At 40.3% G+C, this 19605-nt stretch overlaps 1 protein-coding gene across 1 annotated transcript; it reads left to right on the plus strand.

The window, feature by feature from the left end:
* Slc36a3 (solute carrier family 36 member 3) lies at positions 1-18326 on the plus strand. Its single transcript, XM_071611819.1, has 8 exons — positions 1-75; positions 2129-2224; positions 4835-4919; positions 5973-6191; positions 8451-8549; positions 9128-9294; positions 12081-12186; positions 18273-18326. The coding sequence occupies exons 1-8, from the start codon at positions 35-37 to the stop codon at positions 18318-18320; spliced, it is 861 nt and encodes a 286-aa protein (XP_071467920.1). The 5' UTR covers positions 1-34; the 3' UTR covers positions 18321-18326.
* Positions 18327-19605: the final 1279 nt, after the last annotated feature.

Consider the following 19605-nt stretch of genomic DNA (forward strand, 5'->3'; position numbering starts at 1 on the left):
CCTGCTGGCCATCGGAATCCTCACAGTGCACTGCATGGTCATCTTGCTGAACTGCGCTCACCACCTCTCTCAGAGGTGGGTGCTGCTCCTCTCTCACCCCAGCACCAGGCCCCATCCACTGGGGGGTTGAGTTTCCTTTGATCACTGAACCAATAATTAGGCCACTTCTCCAGGCCACCAAGCTGCTCTGGATCCAACAGAAGTGGTGGAGGGTGGGAAAGAATCCAAAGAAGAGACCCAACTCTGCTGCCGGCTAGCTGGAAGGCTTGGTCAGTTTCCTGTACCCCTCTGAGCCCAAATCCCCTCACCTGGGAACATTAAAAGTGATAAAAGATGGTAGAGCACTTGACAACAACCACGTGAGGCAAGACACACCGACGTCTTTCTGTTCCTTTTAATCTCCCCACCCCAATACTAAACCCTCATCAGGGTAATTTGTTCCAGGAGAACCCCTGTAAAGACAAGCCAGTAGACGCAAAGACCTAATTAGCCACGGAATGCAAAGGGTACAACAACTTCAGTTATTGAAAGCACATAGTGTGTCAAGGTGTATGTGTTTGAAATGAATGCAAAAACGACTTCAGAAAGAAAAGACAATAGTCACGAAAAAAAAAAAAATAATGCTGAGATCTGCAGAGTGTTCAAATCCAAAGCTTTGCTTCTTATAGTAAATCTCTAGAGTAGGCCTTATTTTTATTCCCATTTTATGGATAAGTAAATTGAGGCTTAGATGCCTTGCCCAGGGCCGCACAACCAGCGGGTAGCAGAGCCAGTGTTGGAAGGCCTGTCTGACTTCGTTCTTAACCATGTGGTCTTGAGCTTCCTGGGTCATTATGTCCCCAGGTAGGCTTCTGACTTTTTCTCGATGATGTCTCTTCCATTTTTCTTTAATGCAGAGGCCCCCAGAAGGGTGGCCTAAGTGCTAGCTGTAGCCTTCAGATATATTTTTGGGGTGCTTTCACAGTTTTTCTTTTCTAAGCCAATGTTTAAAAATTTAGAGATTTCATATTTAAGAAAAAAAAATAACAAGAAACTCAGCTGCTTTCTTCTCATTAGTCAGATGACCTGGTACTTCCGGGACTTCATTCCTTCCTTGTCCTTCTGGAGTCGAGTCCCAGTTGATCCTGTTGAGAACTTGCCGTGTAGCCACTGACCTCACTACTCCCTATTCTTACATCCTATGTCATCTACCGAATCACTAATCCCTGTCTGATCCCCAACCTTCAGACTCATATTTAACAGACCTCTGCAAACTGAACCCATTTGTGCATGAATGCCAATCTCACTAAATATCAGAAATAACAATATCTGATAATAACAATAAATAATAAAAGTGTGTTTCCAACACATCCTGATAGCCATCTCTCACTGTCTCCTGCTCAAAGCCTAGTCTGCATGTGGAAAAGCTGAACCCCAGAAGTCAGAAGAGATTAGACTTGCTCAAGGTCTCCAGCTCATGAGGGAATGGCATTTACCCCATTTCCTGTTAAGCCTAGAGCCCTGTCTCTGTCCTAGCAGTCCTGAAATGAATGCTGTGTATCCAGGATCTCAGCAACCTGCTGCTGCTCCCACCTGCTCCTCTCCAGGACCAGGACAGTCCTACAGCAGGGCCTGTCCCACCCTGAGAAAGGGAGAGAGACAGGGAAAAGGGACAGGCTGGAACCTAGCCATCACATCCTCCTGCTGAGCAGGAGCCTGAGGGTGGTGTGTGCATGGGACTCTGTCCATGTAGGCGTCTCAAATGTCCTGATAACTGGGCAATGAGAAGGACCAGAATAGTCGAGAAAGGATGCATCCCTGGCTGGCCACACCTGCTCTGCCTCCTTCCCCATCTCCTCCCCTGACCATGTCCCCTCTCTCCCGCATGGCAGACCTAAATCAACCACTGTTTATTCAAAACAAAGAAATCCATTAGGATCCACTTAAGGATCTGTTCTTAAAAAGATAACTGCCAAAAGGAAAAAAGAATAAAAAGCAAATCTCTGAAAGTTGTATAAAATATATGATTATCAGAAAATTAACAGAGCGCTCTATGCTGACATACAAATAGATCATAATTACTCACTCGAGGAGCAAATTGTAACTCCAACAGAAACATTCTAAGTTACACATTGTCCTTTCCTCCTAGATTGCAGACGACTTTTGTGAACTATGGGGAGGCCACAATGTACAGCCTGGAAACCTGCCCCAGCCCCTGGCTGAGGTCCCATTCGGTGTGGGGAAGGTAGTAGTCGTGGATGTAGAAGTAACTGTGAGATGACAATCATCACAAGCCTCATCTTTTTGTTCTTTATTTCTCTTTAAAGTTTTAAGTGAATATGTTCTTAGCCGGGCATGGTGGCACACACCTGTATAACCAGTGGCTTGGGAGGCTGAGGCAGGAGGATCACAAGTTCAAGGCCAGCCTCAGCAACTAAGCAAGGCCCTAAGCAACTTAGTGAGACCCTCACTTAAAATAAATCATAAAAAGAGCTAGGGATGTGACTCAGTGGTTAAGCACCCCCAGGTTCAATCCCTGGTACAAAAATAAAATAAAATAAAATAAATGAACATGTTCTTTTGGGAAACTACCAATAGAAAATATCTTCAATAGCTCCATTCCCTACCCGATTCTTTACTCAAGAGGTAGTCCCTGAGATCTAGTTAGTAAACATTCCCTTTGACTTTTTCTTTTTCTAGGTTTACATCAATATATGTATGTGAATGGGCATATTAATTTGCACATTACTTGGAATCTTTTCTGGAAATTTGCTTTTTCATCTAATAGTATGTCTGTATTTATTTCTCATTGGAACATATAGATCCACCTCATAATTTTTTAGGGCTCCCAAATGTGGATATATACCATAGTTTCATTTGATCATTCCCCTAATGGTGAATTTTTAGGTTGTCCCCTTGCTTGATAAAAAAGTTAGAATGGTTTTCTGATCATCCCAACAACCTTGGTGAGGTAGACAGGGTCCCGGAAAAATGAAGTGACCAAAGCTCATAGAGATAAAATAGCATATTCAAAGGCACAACCATGAGTAATGGTAGAGTAGGGACTTGAAAACCTCACACTGCAACCTTTTCCAGAAAAGTCCTTTGGGAGGTAGTGGGGTCAATATTGTGGCTGCCACCATCCCAGGAGGTCACTGACCTCCCCTAAAATAATCACTCTGATTTTCAGAAAGGTGAGGTCATGATCAGTTTTTGATGACACCCTCAATGATAGTTAGGGCAGGAATGGCCCTTAGAGATCACTAGATTCACACCTGTTAAGACAGAGCATAAAGGAGCTCAGAGAGGGACAATAAAGTTGCTCAGGATCACACAGGAAATTAGTAGCAGAGCAAGGACTAGAATCCAGAATATCTAGCCTCGCACTCATCTAGTTTCCATGTACTATTTCTTTGGAAATCCAGTGATCCAGAAGGAGTTGGAAACATTTGGGAAAATATTAGTTCAACCAATAATTCATAATTTTTAGTGTACTAGGAGATACCTAGGGAGCTTGATTAAAAACTGCCCATACTGTGTAGACAATCATTAATGGATGCTCAAGCCATTCAGGTAAAAAGTCAGTTGGGAATTTTATACAAGAAGAAGGCACAGATGCCACCTACCCCAAGTACTGAGCATAGATCCACTCAGCTCCTGTGTGGATGTGGGACAGTCAGACACGGTGTCTCATCATGGATCACAGCGAGGTGTACGGGGCACTGCATGTATATTCTTGCCAGAAAAATAAATTAAGGAGCTTCATCTGATTGAGTCACTGGATCTGGTATCAGTTTATAGGAAGCACAGGGGATAGAGAAACCAGATAAATGTCACGAGGAAGTCCTCAGCAGAGTCTAGAAGACAGATCTACTACAGGACACAGGGTCTGACATCAAACAACCAAAAAATGAGCAGCTGCAGGAGAAAGGAAAAGCAGGATAGGAAGAATAGAGCAATTTTACAAACTTCAGAAGAGTTTTAATAAAATGCAATGTATAGGGCCAGGGATGTAGTTCAGTGGTAGAGCAATTGCCTAGCATGTGTGAGGTGCTGGGTTTGCACTATGAAAAAAATAAATAAAAATAAAAATAAAACAGCCATAAAAGATATTTTGGAGAGAATTGTGATATCTAAAATAGGGACTATGTACTTGAAGATATTAAAATTCATTTTCAGGATATCAGTCTTAAAGAAAATATGCTGAGGTGTGTAGGGTCAAAATGTTATGGCATCTGCAAATGACTTTCAAATGATTCTGAAAAAAAATGTGTATGTGTATGTGTGCACGCACACACGCGCATGTGTGCATGCATATACTTGCGTGCAGATGAGTATGTACACATATGAAAAGATTTGGGGCCAAAACTTAACAATTGATATATTTAGCCAACATATATATGGATGCTAATCATATTCTTCTATGAACTTTTCCTGAGGGCTTGAAATTTTTCAAAACAAGAAAAATTGGGAAAAAAATCTAAATCCACAAAAATAATTATTTCACCAAATAAACACTTTAAAAATAATTTTAGGCCAAGCACAGTGGTGCATGCCTGTAATCCCAGTGACTCCGAAGGCTGAGGCAAGAGGATTGCAAATTCAAAACCAGCCTCAGCAACTTAGCAAGGCCCTAAGCACTTAGTGAGACACTGTGTCAAAATAAATAAATAAATAAATAAATAAATAAATAAATAAATAAATAAATAAATAAATAAATAAATAAATAAATAAAAGGGCTGGGGATGTGGCTCAGTGGTAGAACATCCCTGGGTTCAACCACCAGTTCCGAAATAAATAAATAATAACTTGAATGTTTGTTTTCTCACTCTATCTCCCTCTTTTTCTTTCCCAGGTACACTGTCAGCTTCTTATTGATCATCACCCAGCTGGGCTTCTGCAGTGTTTATTTTATGTTTATGGCAGACAATTTACAACAGGTGAAGAAGCCTCTTCTGGGCAAAGGGAGAGAAAAGCAGACCTGCTGCTGCTAGGGCTACATTAGCAAAAGCAGAGTATTTAAGTCATGGGAAGAGACAGCTTCATTTCCACTCCTGGATTAGATCATGACTGGGAATTCTTTCAGTCCTGAGAATCATATTCTAAAAGGATCATAAAGAAGCCAAAGCAACTTGAAAAAATTTTTAGCCTGAAAAGTATGGGTAAAGTATGGGTACATTAGGTACCATCTCAGGTTGTCATGTAAAAAAAAATGACTAACTGAAAATAAGGAAAACCAGTGGCTAACTTCCTGTTATTGCCTACCTAAGACATATTGTAAGTCAATCTCAGCCTCTTGTGGAATAGAGGAAGTGTACCTAACAGCCCAAAGAACTGTGGCAAGTCCTATAGACAGACTCTGCAAGCAGATAGGCTTTGCTCAATATCCAGAGCTTCCTGACTTGTAGGGCTCTCTAAGGTTGAGGAGGATGTGCTTGTGTGATAAATTTTCTTTCTCTGGCTGCATGAAAGAAAGTCATTTGGTGGGAAAGAAGAAGTTGAGCTAGCTGACAAAGTACCCTTCAACCTTGAGGTTTCATGACTCTAAGAGTTCCTGGTTCATGTTGATGGATTTGGTAAATAAAAATACATAACACCCAGTTAAACTAGAATGCATTTTGCACACACACACACACACACACACACATACATGAAAAAATACATGACATTCAGTTAAACTGGAATTTTGGATAAGTAGGGATATATACATTTTATTTACATTTATATATGAACATATATGCAAATAATTATAATATATAAATAATTTATATATAAATATATATTTCACTACTTATCTGAAATTCCAGTTTAACTGAGTGTCATGTATTTTTTCATGTAGATATTTTACTATATATAGATATAGATATGTCTTATGCGCTATTTGGAATGTATTTATACTAAAACATTATTTGTGATTTTCTGAAATTCCACTGGAGCTGGACATCCTGAGCTTTGTCTTCAACTGCCATACCTTCCACTGTGTTCTCTTTCAGATAGTAGAAGAAGTCCATGTCACCTCCAACACCTGCCAGCCCAGGAAGTTCCTGGTGCTGACCCCCATCCTGGACATTCGTATCTACATGCTGACAATCCTGCCCTTCCTGATCATGTTGGTGTTTATCCGGAACCTCAAGGTGCTGTCTGTCTTCTCAACAATGGCCAACATCACCACCCTGGGGAGCATGATCCTGATCTTTGAGTATATCATCCAGGTCTGTGCCTGAAATCATGGAAGAAAGGTGTCAGGGTCCAGGGCCTCTGAGACACCTGGGATGGGTTATTGTCATGGTGGGCAGGTGGAGGTGAGAAAGTTCCATCCTCTGCTCTGAGCATCCCCTGCCAAAGTGATATCCAGGAACATTTCTGCCCCACAAACTCTAAAAGCTAATTATCTCTGTTAGCAGCATCCTGTCCTCCTCAACACCAGCATGGATAACATTGAATAACAATGAGTCATTCAACAATTCATAGGTCCTTACTACCTTCTGTGATCCCAGGCATTGTGCAAGGAGCTGGGGACTCAGGGGTAAGTGAAAATAGGCAGATAGGGTGTCTCCTCTCATGGAAGTCACATTCATTCTGGGAGATTAACATTGATTAATAACCAACAAAAACTGTAATCGTGGTAGGTGACAAAGGATGCATGGGTGATAAAGGAATTTGATCTACTTAGTACCATGTACTTTACCTATCTAACTTACTGGATTTCACAATACTATGGTTTTGGAAGTACTGTCTTTATTCCATTTCCAGACGAGGAAACTGGCATTCAGAAAGCAGTCTTTCCACTACCTCCAATCAGTTTGCCTCTGGAGCTCTTGTGCTCTATCCTCATCATAGGTCCTGAAACTCCACCATCCCACCATTGCACTCATTTCTTTGAGTCTAGAGTCTTTGGCGTTGTCTCCTTTTCCTATTGATGCTATAACAAATGACCACAAGTCCAGGGGCTTAAAACATCACAAATTTATTTTACAGCTCTGGAGGTCTCCTGAGCTAAAATCAAGATATCCATGAGTCTGCACCTTTGCTGGAGGGTAGGGGAGAATCCATTTCTTGCTTTTTCTGGTTTTCTTGCCTGCATGCTTTGGCAAGCAAGAAAAATTAAAGCCGGAAAATCAGACCGAGTCTTTCTCATGCTGCAGACTGTCTCCTTTGATTCCCTCTTCCACTTTCTAAGACCCTTGTCCCATCCGGATAGTCCAGAGTAATCTTATTTTAAGATTAGATGATGAGGGCTGGGATTGTGGCTCAGTGGTAGAGCACTCGCCTAGCATGGGCGGGACCCAGGTTCTGTCCTCAGCACCACATAAAAATAAAGGCATTATGTTTTGTCCATCTACAATATATATATATATACACTTAAAATAAAAGATTAGATAATGAACAGCCTTCATTCAATCTGAAAAGTTAATTCTCCCTTGCCATGTGCCATCACATAGCCACAGGTTCCTGAATATCTTTGGGGAGTGACTGTTCTGCTCACCACAGAAGTCCATTAAAATAATCATTCCCCCTAGACCCTCCATAGCTGCCCTGCTAGCCCGTGGACCACACAGCACTGAGAAGGGATGAGGAGAGGCGATAGAGGGCTGGGACACAGGAGACTAAGCCCTTATCTGAGCTGTCAGTAACTTGCAGAGAAGATTTGCATAATTCCCTTCTTCTCTCCATGTCCTGCCTTTTCCACAGGTAAAGATAAAATGGCTCCTCACAGCCAAAAGTTGGGAAAAACTCAAGTGTTCATTGAATGATGAATTAACAAAGAAAATGTGCTATATAAATATACATGATAGAATATTAGTTAGCCCTAAAAAGGAGTGAGATTCTGAAAGATGCTACAACATGGATGGACCTCAAAGACATTGAGCTAAGTGAAATAAGCCAGACTACCAAAAGACAAATACTATGTGATTCCACTTATATGAAGTAGCCATAATAATCAAATTGATAGAGACAGAGAGTAGAATGTGGGTTACAGGGAGATGGGTTAATGGGGAATTGCTATTTTAATAGATTCCTGTGTTCAGTTTGGGCTGATGAAAAAGGTATGAGGTGGGGAGTAGTGAGGAATATATAACAACACAAATGCACTAATGCCACTGAGTTAGACACTTAATGGTTAAAATGGTAAATTTTGCTATGTGAATTCACCACAATAAAAATTAAATGAATGAATCATCTTTTTTTTTTTTTTGCTTTGTCTGTGGTACTCTGTGACAAAGATATACAAGTTAGAAAGTATCAGAGTAGACATTTTTATGATTGAAAATATTACAAGGTGGGCCACTAAGTATGTGATTCAAGCATTGAAAAATAAGAAGATGGACAGGGCTCTAGATATCTCATGAGCGCTCCTAACACTGATTATCTCTGTTGTGGTCATGCATGACCCAGCTTCTACCAGGTGATGGTTTGGGATGACTTTGATACCATGGCAAAGCCAATGTCTTTCTTCTACTTCCTTTCAGGACATTCCAGATCCAAGCAACCTGCCCCTGATGGCAAACTGGAAGACCTTCTTGCTGTTCTTTGGTACTGCCATCTTCACATTTGAAGGCGTTGGTATGGTAAGACTGCTGGGTTTGAGTGAATGGTCCCCTAATGTTCTTTAGGGTGGCCAGTTGCAATTCCATGTATCTAAATGAATAGCATTTATAAAAAAGTGCAGAACAGTGATGCATTCAGGGTGCCTACTGCTCCATACACCACACTACGTCTTGAAGACGAGAATTTCCTAATCAGAAAAGATGGAATTGACCTGATATTCCAGTGGCTTGGGAGGCTGAGGCTGGAGGATCGTGAGTTCAAAGCCAGCCTCAGCAAAAGCAAAGCACTAAGCAACTCAGTAAGACCCTGTCTCTAAATAAAATACAAAATAGGGCTGGGGATGTGGCTCAGTGGTCAATTCCCCCTTAGTTCAATCTCTAGTACTCTCCGTATCTCCCCAAAAGAGAAAAGATGGAATTGAGCATTCATGGCAATAGAAAATGAGAGAAAAATGAAAGCAGTGTGGCCATGTGGAGAGGCCCCTTCTGACTCTGGGCCCACCCAGAGAAGGACAGCCATGCTAGCGGGGGAGCCTGAACCTACACCAAGTGCCACATCTCTTTCTACCCTTTGTTTTTCAAACTCTTTTCATCTCCAGGTTCTGCCTCTCAAAAACCAGATGAAGAATCCACAGCATTTCCCCCTTGTTCTGTACGTGGGGATGTCCCTTGTCATCTTTCTCTATTCCTGCCTGGGAATCCTGGGCTACATGAAGTTTGGGTCAGACACCCAGGCCAGCATCACCCTCAACTTGCCCACCTGCTGGTACGTCCCCTGCTGGCCTCAGGTATAGGGAGAAGCATGGGATCTGCACCTTAGCAAGAGATGGGCATTCACTTGGGTTTTCTTTAGCAACAAATATTAACTGTTAATATTACTATTAATTGTAATAATTGGTAAGTTTGATGATCTAGGCACCATGCACTATCTCATTTAATTTCTTATACCCCATGAGTTAGCATTATTATAATTAATTCCATTTAATAGATAAGGAATTTGATATTTGGAGAGGCTCTAAGTAATTTTCCTAGCTCGCATTGTGAGAAGCAGAAGCTTGAATCTAATCTCTCTGACCCTAAAGTGCAAAGACTCTAGAACAGAAATGATCTAGGAATGTTAAAGAAACCAAAACAGAACAACAAAAAGTATAACTCAAAGTAAAGATTGAAGTCCCACAGAGGGATTGCTACTCAGATCCCAAGTTTCAGATACAGACCACACCACTATTGCTGTGTCCCAGTTGGAACTTGGTCTGGAGTTCTTGTATTCAATCATTCATTCATCCAGAAAATATTCTGGAGGCTGGCACATGGTATGACATGGTATGCAAACATTCCACCTTAGCTGTTATAGTGGCAGTATTGGATACATAGTGGCCAAGCCGTCAAGACAGCCAGTGTTTAAGAGCACATGTTCTAAAGGTATCTAATTGACCTTGGGCAAGACACCTGATCTTTGACTCCCAATTCCTGTGCTCAGTAAAATGATAATCATACTTATGCCTGTTTATATCAGTCAGGATAGAGTAAGTTTTGCTCCAATAATAATCTCAGTGGCTGAACACACCAATGCTTAATTGCATGCTCATGCTGCATGTACATTATGGGATGGTTAAGGCTCTTGCTGTTGGAACAGCCACTCTACAAAGTGTGGCTGGTGGCCATGGCAGAGAGCACGGGGAATCACACACTGTGCACCAGGCTGGCAAAACTTTACCTGGAATGGCAGGTATCTCTCCTGCTCACACCGCCCCAGTCTGGGTACTCCAAGGAGGCAGGGATGTACCTGAAAGTCTTTAGTGAGCACCATAAATGACCACGACACTCTCTCACAGGGAGAGTCTGAGCATTAATTGGTTTGATATAGAAAATGCTTAGCACATAGTAAGTCCTTGTGGAGGGTTAGGTCTTATCATTGCTGTGCACCACAGCTTTGGTCTCCCTGAGACAATTAGGGTGATAGGGAATCGATTCCCCATAAAGCCAGGGTTGTAAACTGAGGAAAAGGCCACCAGCCCCACGACCTCCCTGTGTTGTGAAGACTAGATGATATAATCAATGTGGGACTTACTTGACATTGTGCTTTATGTTATGTAAGTAAGATATCCTGTACTTGGGAGACTGAGACAGAAGGATCACAAGTTTGGGGACAGCCTGGAACTTAGTGATACCCTGGCTAAACATTTAAAAAAAAAATTTTTTTTTAAAGATCAGGTGTGTAGCTCAGTGATAGAAATTTTATCAAGCATGTGTGAGGCCCTGGGCTCAATCCCCAATAATGGGGGGCAGGGGATAAGAAATTCTAATAACCATGTAGGCAGGACTCTTTCTTTCCGAGGACCACAGCCAAACATGGGCTTTGACCTCCACCAAGGCTTTGTGCCTGTAGTGTGATCCTGGCTGATCTTCATGTTTTCCCGGGGAGCCTTAAACAAATTTCCCTTTCCAATAGGAGAAACACCAACGACTCAAGAAAAAAAAAATGGGCAGAGGGTATGAACAAACAGTTCACAAGCAAATAAGAAATGACCATTTTATATTTGAAATGATGCTCAAAGCAGATAATAGAAATGCTAGTTAAACGAGACACACACACACACATAATGTCATAGACTGTCATGTACTCACACACACTTTTGACAAGCTGGGACTTCAACACAGTAGGACAAGTGGGCACTCTTACCCATCATCCTTATTGGTGGAATTACATATTATGTTCATGTAGAAAAGCAAACAAAGATTTTTTTTTTGCAGCATTGTGGCAAAAGGACCATTATTCTCAAAAGAATAATTCAAATATTTATTAATTAGTGACTAGTTTTAAAAAAGTATTATATCCAGCAATCAGAATGCCAAATTGTTATTAAATGGAAGGGCCAGATCTATGTGTATCGACAGGGAGCAATCTCCAAGAAATATTTGGTAATGAAAAAGTAAGGAGATCCACTGCATGTAGAGAAATGTGTGCAGCATGTTCCTCTGTGGGTGGGTGTGAGGCCCCACATGGTGTGGAAGGTTATATATACGCAGCGTATTTCTTGGAAGCACAAGACAATTCTGAATGGTTGCCTAAGGAAAGGGGAACTGGAGACTGGGAATCAAGGGCAGAGATGCTTTTCACTGTAGATCTATTGCACTTGAATTTTACTCTATGCATACGTTTTAAATAATTAAAAGGAGGGGGTTCCTGGGTCATGGGCTTGTTGCCTCGTCATCTCCAGGAATGTGCACTTTTTAAATATTTATTATTTTAGTTGTAGTTGGACACAATATCTTTATTTTATTTATTTTATGTGGTGCTGTGGATTGAACTCAAGGCCTCGCACATGCTAGGTGAGTGCTCTACCTCTGAGCCACAACCCCAGCCCAGGAATGTGTACTTTTAATGAGTTGCCAAGGAGGGTCCTGACAGCCAGTCTGACCCAAGTCATTGGATATTAGCCAATTTTGTAACTCAATGACAGGTACCAGTTTCTGAACAGTAAGTGAGTCCCAAACAGCCCTTCCTGGGGGCCAAATTGCATTTCACATCCTCTTGATGATTGTCTGCAGGTTGTACCAGTCGGTCAAGCTGATGTACTCCGTGGGCATCTTCTTCACCTACGCCCTCCAGTTCCACATCCCAGCTGAGATCATCATCCCGTTTGCCGTCTCTCAGGTGCCAGAGAACTGGGCACTGTTTGTAGACCTGTCTGTCCGCACAGCCTTGGTCTGTCTCACCTGTGAGTAGGATGAAAGGCACTAGGGCAAGGAGCCACTCGGGTGCCTACCCCACCGTCACTGGCTCTGCCATTTGCTTTCTTTGTGACTTAGGGCAAGATAATTAATCTCCCTGGGTCTCAACTTTTCCACCTGAAAAAAATGGGCTTAAAAGAACTGTCACATAGTAAATGTTACCATAATCTCTACTGACTACCTATGGAAAATATAAGCTGATTTTATGAAGGAAAGAAGTATCATTCATTCACCCGCTCTCCTATGTGCCTGGTACTGACCTGCTTGGTTTGAGGTGTTTGAAGTTCCCAGTCTGTACCCAGAGTCAGAAACCTGGATATGTGTTGTTCTGAGATTGTTCCCATTCTCAGGAGTGTAAGTTGAAGAGAAAAATGGAGTTCAGGCAACTCTGGATCATGGAAAGTACAGGTAGAGACATGGTCTTCTGATGACATATTCTGCTTCTAGCATACACTAAATGGCCATTTTTTCCTTTTTTATTCATTCATCCATCATTCATTCATTTAAGTATTGTTTGTTGAGCACCTCCTATATGCCTGACATTGTGCTGGACACTAGGGACTCAATCACTAATAATGGGACTAGGGATTTAGCTTAGCATATACAAAGTCCTGGGTTCAATACCCAGTACCACTCATCCTCCTCCTCCTTCTCATCGCCATCATAAAAAATAGTGAGGATGTAGCTCCAGCTATCATAGGATTTACAAGATGAGCTGCAGCTCACTGCAAGGAAATAATGGCAGCACTTTGTGATAAATGTTAAGATGGCACAAGATGAAGCACCCACGTGACAGTTAAAACTCAGTAGCAGACACCCTGTATACTTAACAGGATCCTGTTCCTCATCCTGGGAAGGTCAGGGGATCAGTCCTCTCCAGTGGAGATATGCTGGCTAAGACCTAGGAGAGCAGAGGTAGATCACATATAGGGAGTAGGCTGTGCACAAATCCGAGGCCAGTGCTTGCCTGTGACCCACTGGAGAAAAGCAGTTGGGCACAATCAGAGAGTAGGTCCAAACATATGGAAGGACCCAAATCCTGAACTCACAGCTCTCTCAATCAGTGCTGAGGAGTTTGGGCAACAGGGAGCCCTGGGAGGGCTCTGAGGAGTGGGTTGCTTTGACCAGAGCTGAGCCTCTTGAAGGATGGCTTCTGTTCACCTTGCAGTGCAGCTCTCTTTGAACACATCTCCTCTGTCCCCTTCAGGGTGAGCTCTCCTGGGGAAAGATGCTGATTTTTCTCTGTACCTCCACTGGTAATGAGCTTATCATGCATCTGATGAAGGAAAACTATGGACAGGGAGCACACTATAAAGGGATGATGGGCTTCCAACTCTGAGACCCTGAGTCCCTCTTATGCTCAATATGTTGGAGCAATTTCAGAAAGAGGTGATGGTTTTCTTAAAGGTCCAGCAAGCTGAGTCTAGAAGTTCAGATCAATGGTAGAGTGCTTGCCTAGCACATGCAAAGCCCTGGGTTCCATCCCCAGCACCAGGAAAAAGAAATATACAGCAAGCTTAGATGCTTTCCAAAACAATTTTTCTCTAATTTGTTCATAGATAAATTATATGGGCATATGAAATTAAATCATATAAGTTGCATATTCCCTCATTCAAATATTATCAAAATTGGACTCTGTTGGCAAATCCATGGTATGCATTTATTGTATGTATATGAGATGGAGATTTAAGAATGTTTATAGAAGAAGAGAGATGGAGAATGGGCAGCTAATGCTGTCTTCATGTTTTATGTTCTGCCTAATTACCAGAATTCTTTTATGAATGGGAAAATAAGTAGAATTGTATACAATAGAACCATCTTTCTTTTTTAATCCATCCTTTGTTCTATACAGAAGTTGCATGATGTAGATGGTACAATTTGTTTCAGTGTTTATATAAGAGTCAAACCCTTATGAGCACCTACTGTGTGCCAAGTAGGCAGCATAGTAAAGTGGAAAGAACTTTATTTTTTTGTTGTTGTTGTTTGTAGATTTTTATTTTTTAAATTGATAGATAAAAAACTATGTGTGTTTATGGTATCCAACATATTTTGATAGATGCATACACTGTGGTATAACTGAACTAAGGTAATTAACATACCTACTAGCTCAAATATTTATCATTATTTTAGTGAAAATATTTAAACAGTACTATCTTGTCAATTTTCAAGTATACAATACATTGTTATTAGCTACAGTCACCACGTCATAAACAGATCTTTTGAACTTGATCCTCCTTTCTAACTGCAATTTGTCCTGTGTCTTTTGGTCAATACCTCCCCAGTTCTCATACCCCTACCCTCTACCATCTCACTCTGTCCTTGTATGAGATTAATTTGCTAGATTCCATCTATAAATCAGAATAGGGATGTGTCTTTCTGTACTGGACTTATTTCATTTCACATACTGTTTCCCAGGTTCATCCATGTTGTTACAAATGACAGGATTTTCTTTTTTATTTTTAAGGTTGAATAGTATTTTGTTGTGTATATATGCAATATTTTCTTTATTCCATGGCATGGTTATTGTGATAAACATTGCAATGAACATGATAGTTCAGATATTCCTTTGACATATTGATTTCAATTACTCATATATATGCCAAGAATTGACATTGTGGGGTTATATAATTATATGTTTATATTTATAAAAATTTATATTTTTATATTCATATAATTATGATACATTTTAAATTCTTTTAAAGAAACTTGGTACTAAGTTCCCTAGTGACTATTCTAATTTGCAACAGTACATAGAAATTCCCTTTTCTCCACCTCCACACCAACACTGGTTATCTATTGTTTTTTTCAACAATGGCCACCCTAACAAATGTGAGGTGATATCTCATTGTGGTGTTTTTTTGTTTGTTTGTTTGTTTGTTTTTTATTGGTTCTGCATCCCGGTACTTGTTGCTGAATTTTTGTTAAGTGCCATTCTGATTGGAATGAGATGAAATCTCAGTGTAGTTTTAATTTGATTTCTCTAATTGCTAGATTTCTCTAATTATTGACCATTCTTATGTCTTCTTTTGACTAGTGTTCATTTAGTTCCTTTGCCCATTTATTGGTTGAATTATTTGGGGATTTTTTTGGTGTTATTATTTTTTGAGTTCTTTGTGAATCCTGGTTATTAATATCCTACTGAGGGGCAGGTAGCAAAGATTTTTCTTCCATTCTGTGGGCTCTCTCTTCACACTCTTGTTTCCTTCGCTATGAAGAAGGTTTTAATTTGATACCATATTTATTGACTTTTAATTTTGTTTCTGGCCCTTTAGGAATCTTGTTAAGGAAGTCAGTTCCTAAGCCGACATGTTGGATTTGGGCCTGCATTTTCTCCCAGTAGGTACAGGGTTTCTGGTCTAATTCCTAGGTCTTTGGTCCATTGTGAGTTGAGTTTTCTGCAGGGTGAGAGATAGGGGTTAATTTTCTTTTTACTACATTGGATTTCCAGTTTTCCCAGCGTCATTTTGTTGAAGAGGACTATAGCTCTGTAGTATAATTTGATGTTCAGTATTTATAATGCTTTCTGCTTTGCTTTTCTCACTAAGGATTGCTTTGGCTGTTCTGGGTCTCTTATTTTTCCAAATGAATTTCATGACTGCTTTTTCTATTTCTGTAAAGAATGTCATTGGAATTTTGATGGGAATTGCATTTAATCTGTATTTTGCTTTTGGTGGTATGGTCATTTTGGCAATATTAATTCTGTCTATCCAAGAACATGGATGGTCTTTCCAGCTTCTAAGGTCTTCTTCAATTTTTTTCTTTAATATTCTAACATTTCATTGTGGAGGTCCTTTTTTTGTTAGATTGATTCCCGAGTTGTTGTTGTTTGTTTGTTGTTTTTTTGTTTTGTTTTATTTCAGGGTATTGTGAATGAGATAGTTTTCCTATTTTCTTCCTCAGCAGATTCATCATTGGATTATAGTGTTGTAGGGACAGATGAGGCAAGGCACTGAAGATAGCAGGAAACAGTGTTATTTGGCTGCAGCCAGGTTCAGAGGGCACAGCTTTTGCTGTAATCAATCAATCCCCAGAACCCCAAATTCAGGTAGTTTCAGGGTTTTATACCCAGCATGTAAGGAGGGGATTAGAAGTTCACATAAAAGCAGCTTTTTCTTTCACTGTTCTGGGCAAGTTAACCCTTCAAGGACAGCACCTGAGAAGGGGAGAGCTTCTTCTCCCCTTTCTTTCCTCCCCCTGCCAGCTGTTACCATGGAGCCCAATAGGTAACTTATCTTAAAAATGTAGACATCTCTGTGAAGCCCAGCTCAAGGCCAGAGGACTTGTTTGCACATTTCTACAAACTACTATACTGGATACATTTGTGAAAAACTAGTAACTGGGTGTCCAGAATCTGGAGTGCTGATTTCTTCCCGGCCATGGCCAAGTAAGATAGGGCAACATGAAAATGGGAATTATCTACATTGAACTTTTTTGCAAAGACTCTTTTGCTGACAGTCCCAAAATTAGCCATGGTAAAGATTTCTAGAGAAGCCCAGTTAGGACTGTTTTGTGGAGAAAGGGGGTGCCACTACAATAGGAAAATTATTGTTATATGGGTATTGATTTTGTATCCTTCTACTTTTCTGAATTCATTTATGATCTAGCTCTCTAAGTCTTCGGGTAGAGTTTTTTTGGGGTACTCTAAATATGGGATCATATCACTGGCAAGCAGAGGTAATTTGAGCTCTTCCTTTCCTATTCATATCCCTTTAATTTTCCCCTCTCACCTAATTGCTCTGGCTGGAGCTTCAAGGATTATGTTGGATAGGGGTGGTAAAAATGGGCATTCTTGTCAATTACTGATTTTAGAGGAAATTCTTTTAGTTTTTCTCCACTCAGAATAATGTTGGCCTTGGGTTTGTCCTATATAGCCTTTACAATGTCAAAGTAAGTTCCTTTTAAACGTGAATGCCTGCTATATTTTCAGTGTTTTAAACGTGAATGCCTGCTGTATTTTGTCGAATGCTTTTTCTGCATCTATTGACATACTCATGTGATTCCTGTCCTTAATTTTGTTTAAGTGGTGAATTACATTTATTTATTTGCATATTTGAATGAACTTTGCATTCCTGGAATGAAACCCACTTGATTATGGTGCACTAACTTTTTAATATGCTTTTGTGTACAGCTTGCCAATATTTTATGGAGAATTTTTGCATCTATGTTCATCAAGGGTATTGGTCTGAAGTTTTATTTCTGGATTTGTATTTGTATTGTTTTGGTATCAGGGTGATAGTGGCTCCATAGAATGAGTTTGGCAGTGTTCTGTCCTTTTCTGTTTCTTGAAATAACTTGAGGAAGGTTCGTATTAGTTTTTTAAAGTTCTGGTTGAACTCTGGTAGAATCCATCCAGTACTGGGATTTTATTTGTTTGACGGCTTTTGATGGCTGCTTCAAGTTTATTACTTGATGTTGATCTATTTAAATTTTCTATATCTTCCTGGTTCAACTTGGATAAGTCAGATATCTCTAGGAATTTGTCCATACCCAAGATTTTCTGGTTTGTTGCAGTATAAATTTTTAAAATAGTCCCTGAAAACCCTCTGGATTTCAATAGTATCTATGGTGATATTTGTTTTTTATCTTGGATTTTAATGATTTGAGTTTTTTCCCCTCTATAAAGGACTTCAGGTGAGGCATCCCGTGGATTCTCATCTTAGCTCTGTGTGACCTTAAGCAAGCCCTGTTCCTTTTAGAGCTTTGGATCTCCCCATCTCTATAATGAAGGAGGTTATAATAGCTAAGTGGTAGAGTAAATCTCCAATAAAGATTATGTATGAAAAATCAAATAGATAAAATAGAAAAGGGGCATGTGTGTCAGCAGTAAAGATAAGAGAGGGAGTCAGGAGTTGTGGTGCCTGACCTGTGTGTAAACCACAGTGGGCTCCTGCCCACCTCTCCAAACAGCTTCTCATTCATCTGTGAAGCTCTTGGGCTCCAAAGCAATGGTTTGGTTTTGAGCTTATGGCAGGAACATTTAGTGATTCTAAATTTTTCTTCTTGCTGCAGGTGTCTCAGCCATCCTCATCCCCCACTTGGACCTGGTCATCTCCCTAGTGGGCTCTGTGTGCAGCAGTGCCCTGGCCCTCATCATCCCACCCCTCCTGGAGATCATCACCTTTTACTCTGAGGACATAAGCTGTGCCACCATTGCAAAGGACATCATGATCAGCATCCTGGGCTTTTTGGGGTGTATTTTTGGAACATACCAAGCCTTCTATGAGTTGACCCAACCCATTAACCATTCCATGGCCAACTCTACAGGTGTCTATATGCATCATTTTTAATTTTTATTCTAATAGCTTCCCCTTCCTCCTACCCCCATTTTGATTTCCATGCAGATGTTATATATATTCATCAAACCCCAACATCTCTATATTAATTAGTGGCTTCTTTATCTTTCCAAGAGAAATGTAGATAACACAGGTTAGTATTGATACCTCTCAGGCTACCCCTTTTTTGATTTTGGATTTCTTTGGCAATCTTTTGTACCTCAGAACCAATATCACATTCAGACATTCATATTATTAACATCATTTGATGGAAACAGAGATAACATTCACTTCTAATAAGCCTGGAAACAAGAGACCAAGCTTAAATGCAAAAGAAAGTTTTTTTGTCTATACCATAGAAACTTCCCTAGAAACATCAAATTTTTAAAAGTATATATCTGTAGAAGGGAATTTTCTATATAGATATTCCAAGTGAAAGAGTGACAGAATAACAATAGAACTTAGCCATAATTTTTTCACTGATTTCTTTATTTATTTTTTAAATTTTTTTAAATTGGGGATTGAACCCAGGGGCACTTAACCACTGTGCCACATCCCCAGCCTTTTTAATTTTTTAATTTTGAGACAGGGTCTCAACAAGTTGCTTAAGACCTCACTAAATTGCTGAGGCTGGCTTTGAACTTGTGATCCTCCTGCCTCAGCCTCCTGAGCCAATGGAATTACAGGTGTGCACTGCTGCACCTGGCTCTGCCACTGATTTCCTATGGGACCTTGGGCAAGTTCCTCCCCTTCTCTTAGTCTGTGAAATGAAGGGTGAGACTAATTGATTGTTGAGGGCTCTTTCAACTTTGACCTTCTAAAAGTAAAAAGGGAAATTTATAGTTTATTATTCATCCTCCAATCACATGTGTGACAATTGTTTCCCATGAGCTAATGAACCTATTGCTGGGAGATATGAGTAGGTTAAGAGATGAAAACATATTTTGTTACATATTATTTTATTTACATATAAATAAAACATATTTCATTCCATTTCTGTCTTTCAGCAGAACTTACATTCCTGTTAATACCTCAAAGGTGTGGTTTCCCTAACTAGGGATCCCTTTCCT

The sequence above is a fragment of the Marmota flaviventris genome, chromosome 5 (genome assembly GCF_047511675.1).
Source record: "Marmota flaviventris isolate mMarFla1 chromosome 5, mMarFla1.hap1, whole genome shotgun sequence".
NCBI lineage: Eukaryota > Metazoa > Chordata > Mammalia > Rodentia > Sciuridae > Marmota > Marmota flaviventris.

Bases quoted from the DNA above. Each gene is read 5' to 3' on its own strand.
- Slc36a3 (XM_071611819.1), top strand. From the start codon at position 35: ATGGTCATCTTGCTGAACTGCGCTCACCACCTCTCTCAGAG. The intron at 9,295-12,080 runs GTACGTCCCCTG...GATTGTCTGCAG, and splicing joins CTCAACTTGCCCACCTGCTG to GTTGTACCAGTCGGTCAAGC. The intron at 12,187-18,272 runs GTGCCAGAGAAC...TTCTTGCTGCAG, and splicing joins TCCCGTTTGCCGTCTCTCAG to GTGTCTCAGCCATCCTCATC.